This window comes from Plasmodium malariae (genome assembly GCF_900090045.1).
Source record: "Plasmodium malariae genome assembly, chromosome: 14".
Lineage (NCBI taxonomy): Eukaryota > Apicomplexa > Aconoidasida > Haemosporida > Plasmodiidae > Plasmodium > Plasmodium malariae.
Genome location: NC_041788.1, coordinates 2,129,326 through 2,150,858, shown reverse-complemented (window position 1 = coordinate 2,150,858; position 21,533 = coordinate 2,129,326). Strand labels below are relative to the sequence as shown.

The 21,533-nt window shown below is 25.3% G+C and overlaps 3 protein-coding genes across 3 annotated transcripts; 1 reads left to right on the top strand and 2 right to left on the bottom strand.

Moving 5' to 3' along the window:
- Positions 1–32: 32 nt before the first annotated feature.
- PmUG01_14057100 (conserved Plasmodium protein, unknown function) lies at positions 33–1,947 on the top strand (the record flags this gene model as incomplete). The annotated part of the gene is made up of 7 exons (XM_029008146.1): positions 33–158; positions 379–444; positions 612–696; positions 1,003–1,205; positions 1,397–1,510; positions 1,590–1,643; positions 1,804–1,947. The coding sequence occupies 7 exons, from the start codon at positions 33–35 to the stop codon at positions 1,945–1,947; spliced, it is 792 nt and encodes a 263-aa protein (XP_028864464.1).
- A 1,501-nt stretch (positions 1,948–3,448) lies between these two features.
- On the bottom strand, positions 3,449–4,018 carry GAP45 (glideosome-associated protein 45, putative; the record flags this gene model as incomplete). The annotated part of the gene is made up of 1 exon (XM_029008145.1): positions 3,449–4,018. One exon carries the CDS (start codon positions 4,016–4,018, stop codon positions 3,449–3,451), a length of 570 nt encoding a protein of 189 aa, XP_028864463.1.
- A 6,993-nt stretch (positions 4,019–11,011) lies between these two features.
- Positions 11,012–20,299, bottom strand: AP2-G (transcription factor with AP2 domain(s), putative; the record flags this gene model as incomplete). Its single annotated transcript, XM_029008143.1, has 2 exons — positions 11,012–14,351; positions 14,415–20,299. The coding sequence occupies 2 exons, from the start codon at positions 20,297–20,299 to the stop codon at positions 11,012–11,014; spliced, it is 9,225 nt and encodes a 3,074-aa protein (XP_028864462.1).
- Between the last annotated feature and the right edge of the window lie 1,234 nt (positions 20,300–21,533).

The following is a 21,533-nucleotide window of genomic DNA, read 5'->3' as shown; positions in this document are numbered from 1 at the left end:
ATAAATAATCGAACAACTTTTACCTTTTCAAAATGGACCAAGGGGTAGAAAAACTGCTTAACCAGATAAACGAAATGGAATCGAAAAATCGTTTAATTCACATGCAAATTGAAGAACTGAAAACAACTGAAAAGGAGTTGCAAAAAAATGAAAAGGAGGTAATAATACATTTATTAATATACTTGTTAAATAGATATTTTCCCTATTCGATTACTTTTTAGTATTGTCCCTTTACTATGTATTACTTTGTTTCTCTTTGTTGTACTTCTGTTTACTTTGTTCTGTTTTTATTTGCTTTGTTTTTATTAGTTCTCTTTTGTTTATTTATTTATTCATTTTAAGCTGAAATTCTTGTATTGCTCACAATTTTTATGCTAGTTAATATCAGAAATAGAAAATACCTGCAGGCAGTTAAAATGCATGGAAAAAGATGAGATAGAGTTGGTGAGTCCGCTCTAAGAAAAAGGTGTAAACGTGCATAAACATATAAATATCAACATATATATATATATATATATATATATGTGCTAACATTTCGAAGTTGTTTAACAAGTCGTCTTATAAATACCACTGTGTAATTCGCACCTTCCACACTTATTACAACTTACCAGAATAATGATATATCCCGTGTTAACTTGATATGCAAAAATGTTGAAGCAACACTACATAATGAATTTGTGAAAGTTGAAATAGCAGGTTAAAGGATGATACTCGTAATATAAAATGTATACATATATGTACATGTAAATGTGTGTCAGATACGCTTTTAATATATGAATATATGCTCAGAGTACACGAAATGATAACAGTAAGAATGAAACGTGCAATGTGTAATCTGTACTGTTTAGTGTGTAATGTGAATAATGCACTAAGTTAGGGCCAAAAGAAAGTTAGTACTCACATATATATATATACATACACTCCTATACACCCGTACATACGTATAGACATACGTTTTATTATACTTGTATTTACACGTGTGCCCTTCCCCCTCTCGCACAGCCCAGAAGATAAACCAAATGGAATATGATGAAGAACATGACAAAAACCTTCACAAAGATTTAATTAAATGTGATAATAAGGTTAAGCTTTGCTTGGTTAATATGCAAGTTTCGAATGATGACCTTATCAAGTTAAAAGAAATAAAAGACAAAAATCCTCTTTTAGATAATATTTCATTGGAAGATTTATATGAAATTTTTGAGGTAAATTAAGAAATAGGAAATATTAAAAAATACTTTTTTATAGGCTACAATTTATATGTATAGAATTCGAAACAATATTCCAGTAGATATGCATTTTATTTATTATTTATTTTCAATCTTTATTATATACATGTATAAAGGTATGCTTGAAATAATAGAAAAAATACGAATTAAAAAACTATCTTATTTAGGAAACTACAGAAAAATACCAAGATAACTCTTTTAAAAATCAATGTCATAAAATAGAAACAGTTGATTATAAGACCCATTCATATTTTTGTAATCCTACTCATCTACTACACATGGTAATTAAATAAAAAATAAAAAAGTAGTCATAAATTTTATATGCTAAAATTATGAAAAACTGCTTTTATTCATTTACAGATAAAACTACTTGCCGATAAAATAGGACCCAGTAACAACGACCCACATTTTAACGTAAACAAAAAAAAAAAAAGAAAAATTAGAGCAATCAGGAGTGAAAAACACAATGAGGAATATTCTAAAAACACACAAAATAAGGAAAATAGATATACATATATATACTCAATAGTTATAAAAATTTAAACACCTTTTTATATATACGTTATATTTTCAGTTTGCAAGTATTGCTAATTACTACGGATTGAAGGATGAAGAAAAAAAGCCCCAACATATAGAAAAATTTGGTTTATCTGAATTAAATAAAATAATGATAAGTCATTATAAGTCAAAAAAAATTAATGTTAATAGTAGTTCATAACACTTCAACATTTACTATGTTTTTTGATATTTTACGTATCACCTATTTATCACTATTTAAAAAAAAAAAAAAGGATTAATAAATGATTTTTTTTTTTTTTTTTTTTCTTCTAGCAATGTTAAGTAGTCTATATAATTATATATTATTGTATACAGAAATGCATTGATATATATGAATAGATATGTATTATACATACCCTTGTGTACAATTAGCATCCCTTTTCAAGTTTTCAAGTTGTTCATATGTAACTGTAAGGTTCTTTTTACCTCCCTCAATTGTAATTTATGTAGATATTATTTTGCTAGGTGATTTGTTTAATAAAGAAATATTAGGCATCGAAATAATTTGTAAAGGGAAATTAGAGTAATCTTTTTTTTTTGTTCGTTTTGTTTAGCTGTATTTTGTTTTATTTAATTTTTTTCTTTTTTTTTTTTTTTTTTTTTTTTCTTTGTACTGTTTTTGTTCACTTTTTAAAGCACAAAATGTACATAGTATAATATATGCATTGCACATAAATTTACATATATGTGTACGTGAGTGATGTAATTGTGTGTCCACTAATACGACAGGTAATAGAGGAAAAATATGCAGGATTAAAATAAAAACAATACTTTTTTCTACAATAAAAAAAAGAAAAAAAAACTTGAACAAATTTAACAAATTATACAGACAAAACAGGTTAAACAAATTGATTTTGAAGCTTACATTTGCTATTCTCTGACAAACTAGTAAAAAATTAAGAAGATTAAACAATAACTTAATATAGTTAATGAGAAATAATATGCTGAGAGATGCAATGAAGTATAATAATTCTAAAAATTAAAATTATTTTCATTCTCATAAATAATATATATATATATATATAAAAAGAAAAAAGGTAAAAGAGCAAAATGATAAATCGATAAAAAAAAAAAAAATAAATAAAATAATATATGGATGATAATAATAATAATAACAATTAAGCAACATTTAGTTCTATTTTTATTTTTTTAGTAATTGTCTTAATTTTAATTAAATTATATAATAATTTGTCAATATATGTATAAAAAACATTATCAAAACTTAATTTTATCAAGGAATAAATTTCATTTTACCGGAATAATATAGCTTTTTTAATTGCAAAATAAGCATGTAAATTTTTGTTACATCAACAACGGAACAATGTAAAAATATGGTGTTACAAAACTGTAAGTATTATATTTCACACTGAATTAATAAATATGCATATAATAAAAACAATTAAAGACATGTATAATCATATAAAATGCCAGAAGGAAAGTAATTTTAATAACTTTATTAAAAAAAAAAAAAAAAAAAAAAAAAAAAAAGACGAAATTGGTCTGCATAAGCAGTCTTCAGAAAGTCATATCAAAATGTATTCACATGTGTGTCTGTATATAAATAAATAAACATATATATATATATATATATATACATATACATATATGTGTGTGTACGCACATATACTTATGTACGCATATAATTTTGTGACCTATCTATTTTATGTCAACAAAGGTGTGTCGGACAAATCAATTTTTCTACATATCCTACATGCATTTTCGTCATGGCGATCTCCAAGGTCACATCCACATCGTCTTGAAAATACTTTTGCAGTTTCATCAAGCTTATCCATATCACATGGAGTAACTGATTTATAAGTGTTATATATACTTTCTTCATGTGCAGGTTCACTTAATTTAGTAACTTGTTGAACAATACCAGTTGCATCTGTAGATAAGGTCAATTGAGATGCTGTTTCTAATTTATCACTTGCATTATCATATTTATGTGAGTCTGAATATATATCAGAATTTGATCTATCTAAATCTTCTAAATGTTTTTCATCGAAAGATTTTTCTTGCATGGTATAGTTTACATCCTCATCGATATCATCTTGTTCCTCCTCTTGTTCAGGAGGTTCTTCATGTTGATCATCTAAATGATCGTAAATTTCTTCTGGAACTTGTTCAATTTCTTGAGCTTCGTTTTCTAATTTTTCACGTTCCGCCAATTCATTTATGTCTTTACGTTTAGGTTCCTTCGCTTTATTCTTTCTACAATAATTTCCCATTATATAAAGTTAACCAATGTAAAATAATAGTAGGCTAATGTGAGCAGCTAATTGTTGCCAGTAATAAGAATTAAACTTTATAAAAAAATAAAAGAAATGTAAGAAATATGACAGGTATAAGAAATACAGGAAATGTACCAAGTGCAAGAAATATATGAAGTATGTAAGGTGTATAAAACGTACAACAGGTCAGAGATATAGGATGGGAAAAAGCAGTAGAGCAAAAGTGTGAGGATAACTACCTTTATTTTTCCATAAACTCAATTTTTTTATATATCTATATGTATATATGCGTACATGTACATGTATACGTATATGTGTGTACGTAAATATGTATATTTACATATATTTGCACTTTTAATTTGTGTAAATATTTACTACGTACAGCTGACTAATATATATATGTACATATATACTAGTGTTATTGGCTTTTATATTTGATTAATTTTTCACTTTTAGCATTTTCTTATGAAAAAGAAAAAAAAAAAAAAATACAACAAAATATTTATTAATAATTATACGATATTTAAACATTTGACAATTTTATATTTTTCTTCTTCTTTCTCTTAAACTTTTTTTTTTTTTTTTTTTCTTTCTTAATATGTTTTAAAGAATGCACATTTTATAACAATAAAAAAATAAATTAAGGAAGTATACCCATGAATTACAGTTGAATTAGTTCACTTACGACAAAGTGTAAAAAAAAAAAAAAAAAAAAAAAAATTAAATCACTAGAGAAAAAATAAAGAAAAACGTGCAAATAGTGAAGTGGAAATTAATTAAAATAAAAGAAAAAAAAAAAAAAAAAAAGCCATGAGGATTATAAAAAAAAAGAGTAAATATTCAAATGTGTAATAGTACTTACATAAAAAAAAAAAAAAAAAAAACAAGTAAAAAAGAAAAAAAAAAAAAAAGTCAAAAAATAATGAAAAAAGTATTATTTATTATGTGTTTTATATGTACTTCAAAATTTTCTGTGTTATTTTTGTGCACCTCATTGCATAAAATTTTCAAGGAGTAAAATTTTTTTAAAACAAATCAACACAAAAAAAAAAAAGTCATAAAACTGATTTCTGTAAATGTTTTAATCCAATGTAAGGGAAAAAAAAAAAAAAAAGAAAAGGAAAAATAGAATAATATAAAATAAGGATTCAAAAATGAAAACAAAGACTAAAGGGAAAAATTGAAACCTTTTAATATAAACACAAGTAATAATATATGTAGATAAATTAGTACCAAATATACAAATCTTCTTTATCTTATTTTAATTTTATACTATATTAATTGGCTGTATAAGAGGAAAAAAAAAAAAAAAGGTATTATATATGCATACATAAATATATTAATTTTTATGCCCACACACAAGGGCGTTTTTATTATTTTACACCATTTTTGCCTGATTTATTCATGCAAAATGATGTGTAACTATATATATTTAAAAAAAAAAAGAATGTAATAAGAAAATATTAAGAAAATGTTAAGAAAATGTTAAGAAAATATTAAGAAAATGTTAAGAAAATATTAAGAAAATGTTAAGAAAATGTTAAGAAAATGTTAAGAAAATATTAAGAAAATGTTAAGAGAATAATAAGAAAATAATAAGAAAATAATATGAAAATAAAAAAAAAATAAAAAGAATTCAGCGCATAATCCTAGGAAGTTAAATATGATATTGTAAATCATTAAGTTTAAAAAGCTCGAATAAAAAAAAAAAAATTACACATATATAAATATAAACACTTGATATATTTTTTTTATTTGTTCTGATATATGTTGACCATTAAGATGTGCTAGCCATATATTTAAGACATAATCATTCACCAGTTATTCTTAAGTATATGCATACAAAATATTTATATACTCGAATGAAGTATACATATATGTTTATATGTACGCTGTATATATGTATATATATACACATAATTTTAACTTATTTTTTATGACCATAGGATTATCATAGCATCGGCTTGTATACATAGCTAGGCAAATTATTATTACTTGTTAAGGTGTATTATATTTATCTTTTTTTTTTTTAACGATCGTTATGTGTACACACAGTTTTCCATTTATTCTAAATAAAGCAATTACGAACATATTTATTTTATTTTTTTTTTTTATGGTAATAATTTAATTCTGATTTCTCATTATCTACACTTGAAAAAAAAATAACTCAAGACGATTTTTTATATATTAAAAATATATTCATACTTGATTTCACCTTAATTCATTTGTATTAATGCCATACTTAATTGGTATAGCTATCAAATAATCACCGTAAACCTTATATAAATATAAAGAGTTTAGTGCTTTGATATATGCTTGAACATACCATATGAAAATTCAACAAAATGAATATATTAGATTTATTCTCATTTTTTTATTTTTACCAATACAAATTAACTACAATCCTTATTAAGGGATATTATAAATTGTAAATTCAGTGAATTCGATTTTATCTAATTTAAATAAATGTAAAATAAAATAAGGTAAAGTAAAAAAGAGATTAAGACAGTACAATACTGTAGAAAGGTTTTGCTCAGGTAAAAATTTGCTAACGGCTTTATGTTAAAAAGGAAAATACAATATTTTAACAAAACAAAAAAATAAATCTACTCTTAAAGGATTTATTATGTGAATTTTCTAAACATACAGATAAAAAAAATAAAATGTGTTAAAAAAAAAATTATTTTTTAAAATTTTTTTTAATGAAAAGATATTTGTATTTTTTAAGTATGTTATATAAGAGAATATTATACATTAAAAAATGGGAATATACATGACTTTTATGTACTATATAATATAATAGATATAATTTCATTTAAGCCAGGGACAATAAAAAAAACGTTTAAATATAAATATATATATATATATATATATATATATATTAATAAGATGTCAAGAAAGCGAAAAGAACATTTGGTTTGAATTATCTTTTATATAAAAAGAAAAAACAGGAATTACAGTTTTATAGAATTTTAATTCTTATAATTTGCTTGTTAAGCTGTTATAGACATATTAACTTGTGGTTCTACATGAGAAAGGCATATTTTGTTTTATTTAATTTTATAATAGAATTTTTCCTTTTATACACGAAGGAAAGGAAAGAGAAATTATGTATAACTCATAAATCAATACAAGAATGAAATTTATACCTGACGCATTATATATATAGTATATATGAACTTGGCAGGGACATAGAATTTTTTTATTTGCTTGTCCACATGCATTAAGCTGTACACGAGGAATACCTTTTTTATAAAGCACGTTCATGTTTCACTAGAACTTGTATTAAGTTGAAATAAAACTTATATTGTTTATTTGTAGTTCATAGCATTCTCTCTGTAATATTACTGAATTAGATGTAAAAAATTTTAAAACACATTTACGCGTAATAGTAGTTTTAAATAATTTCAAGGAATTAATGTATCTTCTTTAATTTTACCGATTTAGAGGGTTAAAAGACTGTTCTATACTATTTTAAACAAATTAAAAAAAAATATATGTACATATATATATATGTGCACATGTGTAAATACCATATTTAATATTAACAGTTTTGACCCTTTTTGAGCATCCTCTTATATTTTTGAGGTTATTGATTTATCTTTTTCTATTGATATGGTGTATGTATTACGAGATTATGTACAGAGTAACGAATACAAATTTTGTATAGTGAAAACTGCAACTACCTGTCACACTACCAGGTTAATGATAAATATCAACATTGTTAGGGTCTTCTTTTTTTTCTATTAGTGAGAGCTTCAAATTACTGAAAGTAGTATTGACAATAATACTATTCTTAAGTAAAGACTAGAATTAAAAAAATTTTATGATGTACATTTATGATCATAATTACACCAAAGAAAAGTTAACATTTCATTTCAAGCGTCTTAAAAGATTTAAGACAAGCAAGTGAAAGAGTAAAATTAGAAAAAAAAAATTATTTTTGTAAACATATAATATAGAGCACTTTTAGTATGTCTACATTTAATAATATATTTAAGCATGTATGCTCTTATTTTTTCTCATAATTTTTTGAAATACATATTTTTCAAATTATATTTTTAATATGCATTAGATAAGGACTGTTTTAATTTTTTATTTTTACGAAAACAAATGTGAACTTGGAAAATGTTTATTTTTTTTTTTTATTTTATTATTATGAAAATGAAAAATTTTATTGATAATTCTATAAAAAATAATTCACTGAAATATTTTCAGAAATTTTTTTTTTTAAAGTGTAAAATTGATCATTATGTTTTAATACACACTTCTCGTTTATTTTATCCCTATTATTTTACACATTTTTACATTTTTGCATTTTAACCTATTTGTTTCTCTTTGTATCTTATATTGTTATTCTTATCCGTCATTATAATGAGGTGTTAACAATAAATAGCTATATTTTAAAAGACTCATATATCGTGAAATTATAAAATATTTTTACAAAAGAATATTCCTTAATAAGTATATATTAAATGAATACAAAATAAGTAAAAAAACATATGATATAAAATAGTCTAAAAATTTATTGCATGTAAAGATAATAAAGGTAGGTAAGAACATTTTTCGTTCCTGCAATGAACTTTGTAATAGGAAAAAATTTAAGGAATACATCCTACATATTCAAATTGGAAAATATCGTAAAAATGAGAAAAATCTGAAATATATTTCTACAATTTTTTTTTTTTGTTCTCTTTTTATTATACCTTGAAGGAATTAGCTGCTATGTGTTGTATAGTAGACATAATGTTTAATAAAACAGGAAAATTAGAACAGGGAGAAAATGCAAGAATTAAAAGACATGAGTAATATTGGGGTTACATAAAAAATTGAACTAGCCAAAAGAGAAAAAGAAAAAAAGGCAAAATTGACAAAATCATTGTACAGAAACGAAAGAAATATCTGAAAAATAGAAGTCATTAACTAATTAAAAGAAAAAAGATGGCACAAATTAAGCAATAGAAAGGTAGAGAATTTAAAAGTTGAAATTATAAAACAGATATCTCAAAATATGTAATACGTTAAATTTATACCACGGAAGGAAGATTAAGCAAAACCAGAATGTGAAAAAATAAAGCTGAAAAGCTGAAACTAAAAATTAAAATTTTCGTCTATAAAAAGGCATATACGTGTTGATTATTATGACCTAAATTATTGGCTGTCGGATATGAAAGTAAAAAGGAATTAAAGGATACTTGGAATTATTTTATGTTATTTTATTTATTTTTTATTTTTCTATTTTATTCATTTTTTATTTTTTTATTTTATATTTATTTTATTTTTTTTATTTTATTTTATTTATTTTTTTTATTTTTTGGAATACTTATTTAAAAATTGAAAGTTTAGAAGCTAAACAATTTAATTCAATTTGGTGAAAAATAAAAATAGTGCAGGTTAATGGTATAAATTATGGAATTACTACACATTCATAAAATTAATTTCAGAAGATATACATTAAAATGAAGGATAAATTACATAAATTTTGTTTATAAATGAACAGTTATATATGTATATATGAAAATAAAATTTTGAGAAAATTTGAGATATTTCAAAAATTTGGAATATTTATGAAATTTGAAAAATTTAAGAAATTGGAAATATATACAAAAAAAAAGAAATATAAAAAATTAAGAAATTCGGAAAATTAAAAAATTCGGAAAATTAAAAAATTGGGAAAATTAAGAAATTGTGGAAAATTAAGAAATTGGGGGAAATTAAGAAATAGAGGAAATTTAAGTAGGGGAAATTTAAAAAGTTGGAAATTTAACAAGTTGGAAAATTAACAAGTGGAGAAATTTTAAAATATGCGTAATATCATTTTTGTAAATCATTAAAGTCTCAAGGATATGTTGAAAATTAGGATTTAAACTTTGTATTTATTTTGTTTTACCAATTAAATAATATGTTATGCATATATTTTGATAAATAAAAGTATAAATTTTTTTTTTTTGGATGAGGGCGTGAATTTTTTGCGCTGTTGCAGCAGCATATATATATAAAGATAAATAAATATGATGGTGAATGATTAAATATATATTGTGATAACAAATGTTCAGTGGGATTTTTTTTTTATATATACATACATACAAAATCATATATAATATATATATACATACATTTTTACACAGTTTGCAGGTATATTAAAGGAACAATTTGAATGCCATTATTAGCATTACAATAACAATTCTTCAATATATAACTTTCATTTTTTTATTTTCTCCCAAAGCTTTTATATTAACGTTAAAATTATTGCTTAAATTGAAGATATAAGCTCCATATATTTTGAATGTAAAGTATTATTAATAACATTTTTTTATATTTAATTTGTTTTCATTCATGCTGCCATTTTTTTAGCCATTTATATATCTTTTTACATTGCCATTTATATTAGCACTTTAATAGCCGTTTTTACTACCGTATTTATTTCATATTTATTGTATATTTATTGCTGATTTACTGTATATTTATTACTGTATTTATTGCTATATTTATTACTGTATTTATTGTCATATTTATTATTGTATTTATTGCCTTATATATTATTGTATTTATTTCCATATTTATTATTGTATTTATTTTCATATTTATTATTGTATTTATTGCCATATTTATTATTGTATTTATTGCCATATTTATTATTGTATTTATTGCCATATTTATTATTGTATTTATTGTCATATTTATTATTGTATTTATTTCCATAATTATTGCCGTATTTATTGCCTTAATTATTGGCATATATATATTGCCACTTTATTACCTTTTATATAGCCGTTTATAATGCTATATATACATTCTTTTATTTGTGCATAAAAAAAATTTTATTCACTGAAATTTATATAAAAAATTTTATATTCTTCATTAAGTAATGCAGGAAACTATTTTAAATTATTTATGTGTATCTCGTGTTTTATTTTAATATTACTCGGAGTATTTTCTTACTATATATAATAATATATCAGTACAAAAAATTCATTACATAGTAGTTTATTATAGGAAGGTTGCTCTCTGCGCAACGTTGGCTTCATTATTTGCTTCTGCATTTAATTGAATGGTGATATTGTTAACGTCATCACTATTAGTGTTATCACCGATATTTTTAGCATCACCGATATTTTTAGCATCACCGATATTTTTAGCGTCACCGATATTTTTAGCGTCACCGATATTTTTAGCATCACCGATATTTTTAGCATCACCGATATTTTTAGCATCACCGATATTTTTAGCGTCACCGATATTTTTAGCGTCACCGATATTTTTAGCGTCACCGATATTTTTAGCATCACCGATATTTTTAGCATCACCGATATTTTTAGAATCACCGATATTTTTAGCGTCACCGATATTTTTAGCGTCACCGATATTTTTAGCGTCACCGATATTTTTAGCATCACCGATATTTTTAGAATCACCGATATTGTTAAAATTAATGGCATCATTAAAATTATCGATATTTTTAAAATTATCAACATTATTAAAATTGTCAATATTTTTAGCATCACCGATATTTTTAGCATCATCGCAATTTTTAATATCATTATTACTGCTAGCAGTGCCTTTATTGCTAACATCGGACGGGTCGTTCTTTTTCTTTATCCATTTATTAACATAGCATAATTTTAAAAAATCCCTTTGATGTTTCAATAATTGCCCCTGCTCTTTTGGCGTACTTTTTTTCATTTTCATCGTGATAGCCATTTTTAATGCACCTTCATTACCAAACCTTTTCACATTAAAATTTTTACTTAACCTTCTACCATTTTCCCACCATCTACATCTCCAGGAACAGTGCCCTCTAGTAGTATCTTTCCAAACGCTATGAATAGGATGATTACAGTCGAGTGCATATCTACCTGTTAACCCTTTTTCAGGTAATAAAGATGCATTATATATAATTTCATCCACCATTTCTTTAATTTTCTCATCATTTTCCATTAATATTGCTTTTTGTATTTCGTATGTATTTTCCGATTCATCCTTTTTCGTATATTCTTTTTTATGATTGTTATTTTCTGAATTATTTTTTTTTTCCCCTTCAGCTAAACAGCTTGTCGAATTTATTTGCTCCTTTTTTGGCTCTTTATAATTTAATACATTTTTAGGAAAATTATCTGCTTCATAAGTATGGTTATGGTTAGAGATGTAGTTAGAGTTATAGATGCAGTCATAGATACTATTATTATTGTAATTGTCATATATGCAGTCAAAGATACCATTATTATTGTAATTGTCATATATGCAGTCATAGATTCTATTATTATTGTAATTGTCAAAGTTGCACTCATAGGTATTACTATCATTGTTACCATTATAGTTGCATTCATAAGTGCAATTACCATTGTTACTGTTATAGTTACAGTCATAGGTACTATTATTGTTGCTTTTAGAGTTATTATTATAGTTCCAATTACAATTATACTTATAGTTACAATAATGGTTATAGATATAGTTGTAAGTCCAAGTGGCGTCCATATTATCGTAATTTGAGCTTTCAGTTGTTGTGAAGTTGTTGTATAAAGCACCTTTAGAGTCAATCATATCATTCGTTGAAAAGAGGTTATCATTTATGTACAACTTATTATTCTTTATATCGTTAATTCTGTCATTTTGCTCGCTGATGATATTGTCATTGCTGATGAAGTATCCGCTCCCATTGCTGATACTTGTTTCATTATCATTACTGATGTATGTTTCGTTATCATGGATGATATATGTTTCGTTATCATTGCTGAAAAGGTTTTCGTTATCGTTGCTGAAAAAGTTTTCGTTATCGTTAATGAAAAAGTTTTTGTTATCATTGCTGAAATAGTTTTTGTTATCATTGCTGAAATAGTTTTTGTTATCATTGCTGAAAAGGTTTTCGTTATCATTGCTGAAATAGTTTTTGTTATCATTGCTGAAATAGTTTTTGTTATCATTGCTGAAATAATTTTCCTTACCACTACTGATATCGTTCCAGTTCCCATTACCAATGCTAATTCCATTGGCACCACTGCTAACCATAGGAACGAAAGTTGAGTCATCAAAATTCCTCTGAACACCTGCTGCACTGGTCAAAATGTTATTTTCAGAGTTCACATAATGCATGCGGTTGTTAGCAAACTGCATATTGTTTGTTTCGTTAACATAACTCTTATCATTGATATAATTTAATTGATCATTTTTATTAACGTACTTTATCTCATTTATATTGCAGTTCATATAATTTGCGGGATTTAAATAGTTACAATTATAAGCATAATTCATATTATTCTCGTAATTAGCATTATTCGCATTATTCTCGTAATTAGCATTATTCGCATTATTCTCGTAATTAGCATTATTCGCATTATTCTCGTAATTAGCATTATTCGCATTATTCGCATTATTCGCATTATTCGCATTATTCGCATTATTTGCATTATTCGTATTATTCGCATTATTCGTAATATTCGCATTATTCGCATTATTCGCATTATTCGTAATATTCGCATTATTCGCATTATTCGTATTATTCGTATTATTCGCATTATTCGTATTATTCGTAATATTCGCATTATTCGTAATATACGCATTATTCGTAATATTCGCATAATTAGCGCAATTTACCTCGTTAAAATAATTATAATCTGCGAATTGGTTATGTGCATGACTCCGCTTATTGATATTAGTATTTAAAAAACTTATTTCACTAATATTGCTGTATTTCATTGGTGCGTTCATGTAATAGGTCCTTTTCAAATCATTGTGATTTTCATTTAGGTAATCCACAATAGTTCTACCATCATTTGTACATGCAGTGGTATTATAATCATCGTTTTCCTTATTTTTGCCATTATTCCTTGTGTTGTTAATGAGTTTATTAATGCCTCTCTCCAAATCGAGATATCCGTTGGTATCACTATTGTTGTATTTGTTACTGTCGTTCTTGTCAATGTCGTTATTGTTGTTACTATGGTTACTGTTTTTATCGCTGCTAGTGATAGTGTTGCTATAGCTGAGTATGTGGTCAATGCTTCTATTCCTTTGGTTCATGCCATTCAATATGCCATTCAAGATTTCATTCCCATTAGTATTATTAATACTTTTGTAATAACTATTATCATTAGCTTCATCATTCCTGTTTCCCCTAATGTCATCAATATTGTGTTCCCCATTCTCCCCTTCATTGTTAACTTTTCCTCCATTATCATTATTAACATCCTTGTTACTGTTGCTACTTTTTTTAATTCCTTTTTTTCTTTCTTTCTTATTTACTTTATTACTTACTTTATTACTTACTTTATTACTTACTTTATTACTTACTTTGTTACTTACTTTGTTACTTACTTTATTACTTACTTTGTTACTTACTTTGTTACTTTCTTTGTTACTTACTTTGTTACTTACTTTGTTACTTACTATTACTTACTTATTACTTACTTTGTTACTTTCTTTGTTACTTACTTTGTTACTTACTTTGTTACTTACTTTGTTACTTTCTTTGTTACTTACTTTGTTACTTACTTTGTTACTTACTTTGTCACTTTCTTGGTTGCTGCTTTTGTTACTCCCTTTGCCTCTCTTTTTTTTACACCCTTTGCCTCTCTTTTTTTTACTCCCTTTGCTTCTCTTTTTGCTATTCCCTCTGCCTTTCTTTTTGTTACATCTGCTGTTGGTTCCTTTGTTGGTGTATTCTTTGTTGATATTTTTATTATTTACTTTGCTAGTGTTGCCTCCTTTACTGCTTCTTTCGATGCTTCCTCTGTTCCTTCTGTTGATGCTTTTTTTGCAGCTCGTGTTATCAGTGCTACTGCTAGAAGCGTTAGATTCAGTGCTGCTGTTTGAGAAGCTACAAATGCTGTTACCAACACTTGTGTGTGCGCAGGAAATGTCGATAGTTTGAGAGCTCTTATTAATGTTGTTAAAATAGTTATTCAAATGATTAACATAGTCATATTTGTTAATATGCTCATTGACATGTTCAAAATTTCTTTTTATTTCCTTACTATCAGAAATGTTAATACTTGGTATTTTAGTTATCACTTGAGTAATTTCAGAATTTCCCAAATAATTTGCATCATATTCATCGGTAATTTTTTCATCATACGTATTATTAATAAAAAGATTTTTGTTAATATCAAAATTTATGTTATGAATATTATTTATTTTATTTAAATTAAAAGGGTAATAATTAAAATTGTCATATAAATAACTAATATTATTTACATTGTTGTAACAATTTATATAATTGTTACTCAGTATATCAGTTTTGTTGGCAATATTATAATTAAAATGATTGTCATTCAACAAGGGGAAATTATTTAAATTTTTACCAACACTGCTGGAAATACTCATGTTAGTCAACTCGTTATATATGTTATATTCTCCTTCATTTTTTGAATGAAAAGTACACACATTATTTTCAAACTTCCTCATATTTTTTTCCTCCGAAAAAATCTTATTTTCGGAAATATTTGTGCTACATGCATGCGAGTTATTTATATTACTGTACATTATATGTGTGTAATTAATCATGCTATTATTAATCTGATCCTTGTTGTTGGTTATGTTACTAAGTGTGTTATCAATAAAGTTTCCATTTGTATCTGCAGTTATGTTTCCATTTGTGCTTCCAATTATGCTGCAATTTTTGTTGCCAATTATGTCACTATTTAAGTAATTAATGCGATCACTAAAATTATTTGCGTCCTGTTCATTGTTTTTTTTTTCATTTATAGCTGTCATATATCCTTGTGAGCTATTCGTCCATTTAAATATTCTCCTTTCTGTATGTGTATTAGTGCCATTTATACCATCTCCAGAATTCCATGCAGCATAATAATTTGAATTTTTGAAATTATTCTCATTGCTTCCATTATATATGTTCACCTTTTTGCCCCCCATCTCGTTACCCATCTCGTTACCCATCTTGTCACCCATCTTATTAACGATATTTCCTTTAGCACTTATTTCGTCTTTCCTTCGTACCATTTCATCCTTATTACCATTGCAATTAGCACATTGGTTATTTATGTCAACTTTCCAGTGGGTAGTACTACTCGAGGTTGTTATTTTATGTTCTTCTAGATTGCTTAGGGTATATATTTCATTATGGGATAATTTATTATTATTATTAATGTTGCTAATATTATTATTAAAGCAATTATTATAGTTATTAATGTTATTATTATTATGAAGGTTAATGTTATTATTGTTTTTATTTAAAAAATCCTTATAAGTTGATCCTTGATTATACTGTTTAAAAGATGAGTCATTTGAAATGCTTAAGATTTTTCTGTTAACAGATTTAACAATAGTTCCATTATTCATCCTTTTAGTCATGTTATTACTACCACTGATGAAATGAGAACAATTTTCTTTACTATTTTTCATATCGTCTATAAGGTTAACACCGCTCACGTAGTTAACATCCTTCACATAGTTTATGCCATATTTGGAATCATACTCACTAATCTTATAATTGTTAATATAAAAACTATTTTTACAATTATCATATATATATTCGGAATTGAAGTTACATATCGGTTTCATTGTCACGTGTACATCATTAACACCATGAGCATTATTTTTTACAATAAACGGTAGAAAGCTATAGAAATTTTGTTGCCAGTTAGGTTTATATTCATTAAAACTATTATTATTACATAGAGTAAAATATTTATTTATATTTTCATCATTATAATTGTTAAAGTACTTTTCTTCAAACGACACAGGGTTGTATTCTATTATTTGGTTATGTGGATATACTAAATAATTTTTCACTTGATTATTTAATAACACATTATGATATTCACTTTTCAAGAAGGGGAAATTTTTATCGTAATCATTATGCTTACAGAAAAATGATGAATTATTGCCCGCGTTGTTATTTATATAGGACTGGTAGTTAATATAATTATCAATATTGTAATTATCCGTATAACATTTATCCATATTGCAATTATTCATTTTTCCTTTTTCCATGTTGCAATTATCAGTATTACTCTTTTCTATATTACTAGAATCAATATGATTGTTATAAATATTACTATTATCAATATTATTCTTGTTAATATTATTATTGCCAATATTATTCTTGTAAATATTAGTATTGCCAATATTATTCTTGTAAATATTAGTATTGCCAATATTATTCTTGTAAATATTAGTATTGCCAATATTATTCTTGTAAATATTAGCATTGCCAATATTATTCTTGTAAATATTAGTATTGCCAATATTATTCTTGTAAATATTATTTTTGTTCGCATTTTCTCCTGCGCTCATTTTATTTTTGTCTGGAATTATTTCATTGCTTGTTGGAGCAGACATGTTTTTGTTATAACTTGGAGTATGCGTATTAGTAGCACCCTCATTAGCAACACCCCCGTTAATAACACCCACGTTAGTAGCACCCTGGTTTGTTTTACTACCTTGCTTGTGTTCATTAGCATCTGTCGGTTGGGCATAAGTATATATCATATGTGTATTAGCATCAGCTAAACTTTCATTTTTACACGAATCAACAATTTTTTCATCATCTCTTATAATACTCTTTTTTAAGTCAATTTTGTTATTCTTTGTATCTACTATTTTGTTATTTGTATTATTTACGGGAACTTCAAAAATGTTGTCCTCATTCGTTTTTAGTTTTTCCTCTTTAACATGTATTTTAAGTGTACCATTATAAACGTTTGAAAAGTGACGCTCTAGATTTTGGGGATTTCCTTTTAATCGGCATATTAACAGTTTGTTATCGTCAACAGTGGAATAAATATTTAATTTATTTTTTGCATGCATCCTGTTGATTGTACTATCGTCATATTTACTCTTATTAGTATTGTATATCATATCAGCATGGTTCTTCTTATCAACATGGTTTGTCATGTTAGCATGGTTTGTCTTATCAGAATGGTTTGTCTTATCAGAATGGTTTGTCTTATCAGAATGGTTTGTCTTATCATAATAGTTTGTCTTATCATAATGGTTTGTCTTATCAGAATGGTTTGTCTTATCAGAATGGTTTGTCTTATCAGAATGGTTTGTCTTATCATAATAGTTTGTCTTATCATAATGGTTTGTCTTATCAGAATGGTTTGTCTTATCAGAATGGTTTGTCTTATCAGCATGATTTACCTTTTCATGATAGTTCGACTTATCATCATTATTCATGTTACGTTCAGTCTTTGTATTGTTTGTGCTGAATGCTTTTCTAACATGACTTTCATTCTTCGGTGAAAAATTAAAATTCATTTGGTTGTTATGTGTCGAAAAGCATACTTTCTTGATATTGCTAATATCCGTTTCGTTAATTTTTTCTTCTTTAATTATAAATTTTCTTTTTACATGGAGTGTATTTCTCTTTTTATCTTTATTATGAGATATAAGTCCTTTTGTTCTTTCGTCAGCACAAGATTCATTAATCTCCTCATTCAAAATTTTTTCCCCTGAAATGTTTCTGTTCAAAGTGCCCTCCCCTTTTATTCTGTTCTCTGCGCTTTTTAATAAAAGTAATTTTTCATATTCTTCTTTTTTTGTGCTTTGTTCTGACTTTTTTCTTATCAATACACAACCAGTATTTGCCTCTAAAACGTTATGCAAATTTGTGCACGTTACATTTTTGTTGTTCATACTTTTCATTTCGTTTATTTTGTCCCTATTCTTTTCAGCGCTATTCAAGTTTTCGTTTTTATCCTCATTATATGGTGCATTATTCGATGCATCATTTACCCCATTATTTACTGAATCATTCACCGTATTACTCGTTATATTATTAGTCATGTAATTAGTATTTTTTCCCTCTTTTTCACAGTGCACCACACTTTTATATATATTTTCAACTCCTAATTTTTTCTTAATGTAACATTCATTAAAACAGTCTTTTTCAATATTACCAATACTCGAATACATTATTTCCAAATTTTTTTTATGCTTCAAATTGTTCTTTACATATATTTCTCCTGATGTCTCCTTCCTCTTAACACAGTTTATATTGTCAACGTTTTCATCACTCTTTATGTTACAAATACTTTTGCATAATATTTCCACTTCATTTCCACTTGTTTCATTATTTTCCACATAATTTACATTTCCATTAATATCATTAATTTGTGTTTCTTCGTTTCTATTTTTGAATTCATCGTTATTTTTATTATCTTTTTCGCTCGAGTAACTGCTGTCATTATCATGTTCATTCTTTACTTTGTTTTTATTAGCATTATTTTGTTTTCCATTTTGATCATCTTTTTCATATGAATTATATGTATTTTTATACTCTTCTCTACTTTCTTTTACGGAATTATGATCGCTCCCCTTTTTATTCCCCATTTTGTCTTCCTTTATACCTTCCTTTTTATCCCCTCTTTTATCCCCTCTTTTATCCCCCCTTTTATCCCCCCTTTTATCCCCCCTTTTATCCTCCTCTTTATCCTCCTCTTCATCATCATCTTCTTTTTCATTACCATGATGATGATAATGATAATGATCATCATCATCACTGCTATTGCTATTTCCATTTTCACTATCATTTTCACTATCATTTTCACTATCATTTACACTATCATTTACACTATCATTTACACTATCATTTACACTATGATCATCATTGTTCCTAGTGCTAACAGTGGAACCGCTACTCCTGTTGTCATTATTGTAAATAGAATATCCATTTTCACTACCATTGTTAGAGTCATTATCGCCTTTACTGTTGCTACTAAAAATTATAATACTTCCATTTTTGGCACTATTTGCCTTTTTTCCTGTTTCAACACTTCTCCTTGATCTTATTCCCTTTCCTGTATTAGTGTCGGTACTTTTTGAATTTATGCAATAAACACTATATTCATTTTTGCACTTATTCTTATAAGTGTCACTACGATTATAAGAATTATTTTTGTCGTTACTTATGTTCCGTTTGCACCTAAAATCATAACATTCTGAATATTCTTCTTTAACAATAGGAACTTTTATACCTTCGTTTTCCCTCTTTTTTCCTACATTCATTTTATTGACCCCTTTTTCCTCTTTTTTTTTCAAATTAATTTCGTCCTTTTCTCTCTTAACAAAACTAAAATGTTCAGTATTGTTTTTGCTCAAACTCTGTACATTACAATTCTTTATTATCTTCTTCTTATTATTAATACCAGGATTTTGTTTTAATGCATTTATTTTATAAGCTTTTTCATTAAAATGATTCATATTTTTTTTTTGCATGCTGCATATTTTCCTTATTTTACAATTACATGCGGAAAATAAGGGAACAATTTTATTCTTTTTGGGATTATCGTTTAAGTTATCCTGAAAAAGAGGATGCATTTTTCGAAAGCACAAAAACATCCTTATGCACTGAATAATTTCTTTTTTTTTTTTTTTTTGTCCTGATTTACTTCAGTTTTGATTCCTTTCGCTTTGTATAGCTATAATAATAACCTTTTATCTCTTTTTTAGCTCTTTTCTGATATATTTTTTTATCTTTCTATACCGTTTTTCAGATTTTTTTTCCTTAATTTTCTTCTGTTCTTCTTCTCTACTCTCTTTCTCTCTTTACACAGATACCTTCTTTATAATAAAATATGTTTATTACAAAATGACTGTTTTTTGTTCCTTTCCTTGTATTACAATAAGTTCCTCACTATATATATATATAACTATGTAATATATATGTGTATATATGTATATATATATTTTTTTTTTTCAGTAAGTATACGAGGTGTTTTCATTTTTTTTTTTTTTTTTTTTTTTATGTAAATATATTGCTTTTTAGTGCTATATATTTTTTTATTCGCTTTTGCATGCTTTCCTTGCACTGCATGCGGGGTGAAATAATTTTAAACGCCCAATAGAATTTTCCTTAATTATCTTTTTTTTTTTTTATCTTCTCTCTATCTCTCTTTTTCTCTCTATTATGTATAATTGTAAACGTTAAAAAATTATTTCACTAATTTCCCCTCTATATATATCAGAATTCAAAAAATTATATTTTTTTTTTTCTCCCTTATTTATAGAAATATTTATATTTTAGTTTATATCTATGTATATATATACATATAGCTTTAAAAAAATTTCGGATCTTGAATGTAATATTTTCTTTTTTTTTTTTTTTTTGAAAATTTCCTATTACTACGATTACTAGTAAACAATGCAATCGTGCATGTTTACTATTACACATTAAAACATTTTGATTTTTTTTACGTACAATATGGTATAGCTTAAGGCTCTCTTTTTATTTTTTATTTATTTTTTATTTATTTTTTTTCTTTTTTATAATAATCTCCTTTAGCAATTGATTAGTTATGGTATATACAAAATTTAATTTCTTCAAATTTATTAACTTTGTTGCTAATATTATTTTTGTTATATTTCTGATATTTATATAACCCTAAATATGAAAGTATGAAGAAGAAATATTGTTATACAAAAAATATATATATTTTTTTAAATTATTTAAAATGTGTATATGTGTTGAGAAAATTATTATAAAAATGTTATATCTATGTTTTCTATCTTTTTTTTTTTAATTGTTACATATGACTATCACTCATAAGTGCGA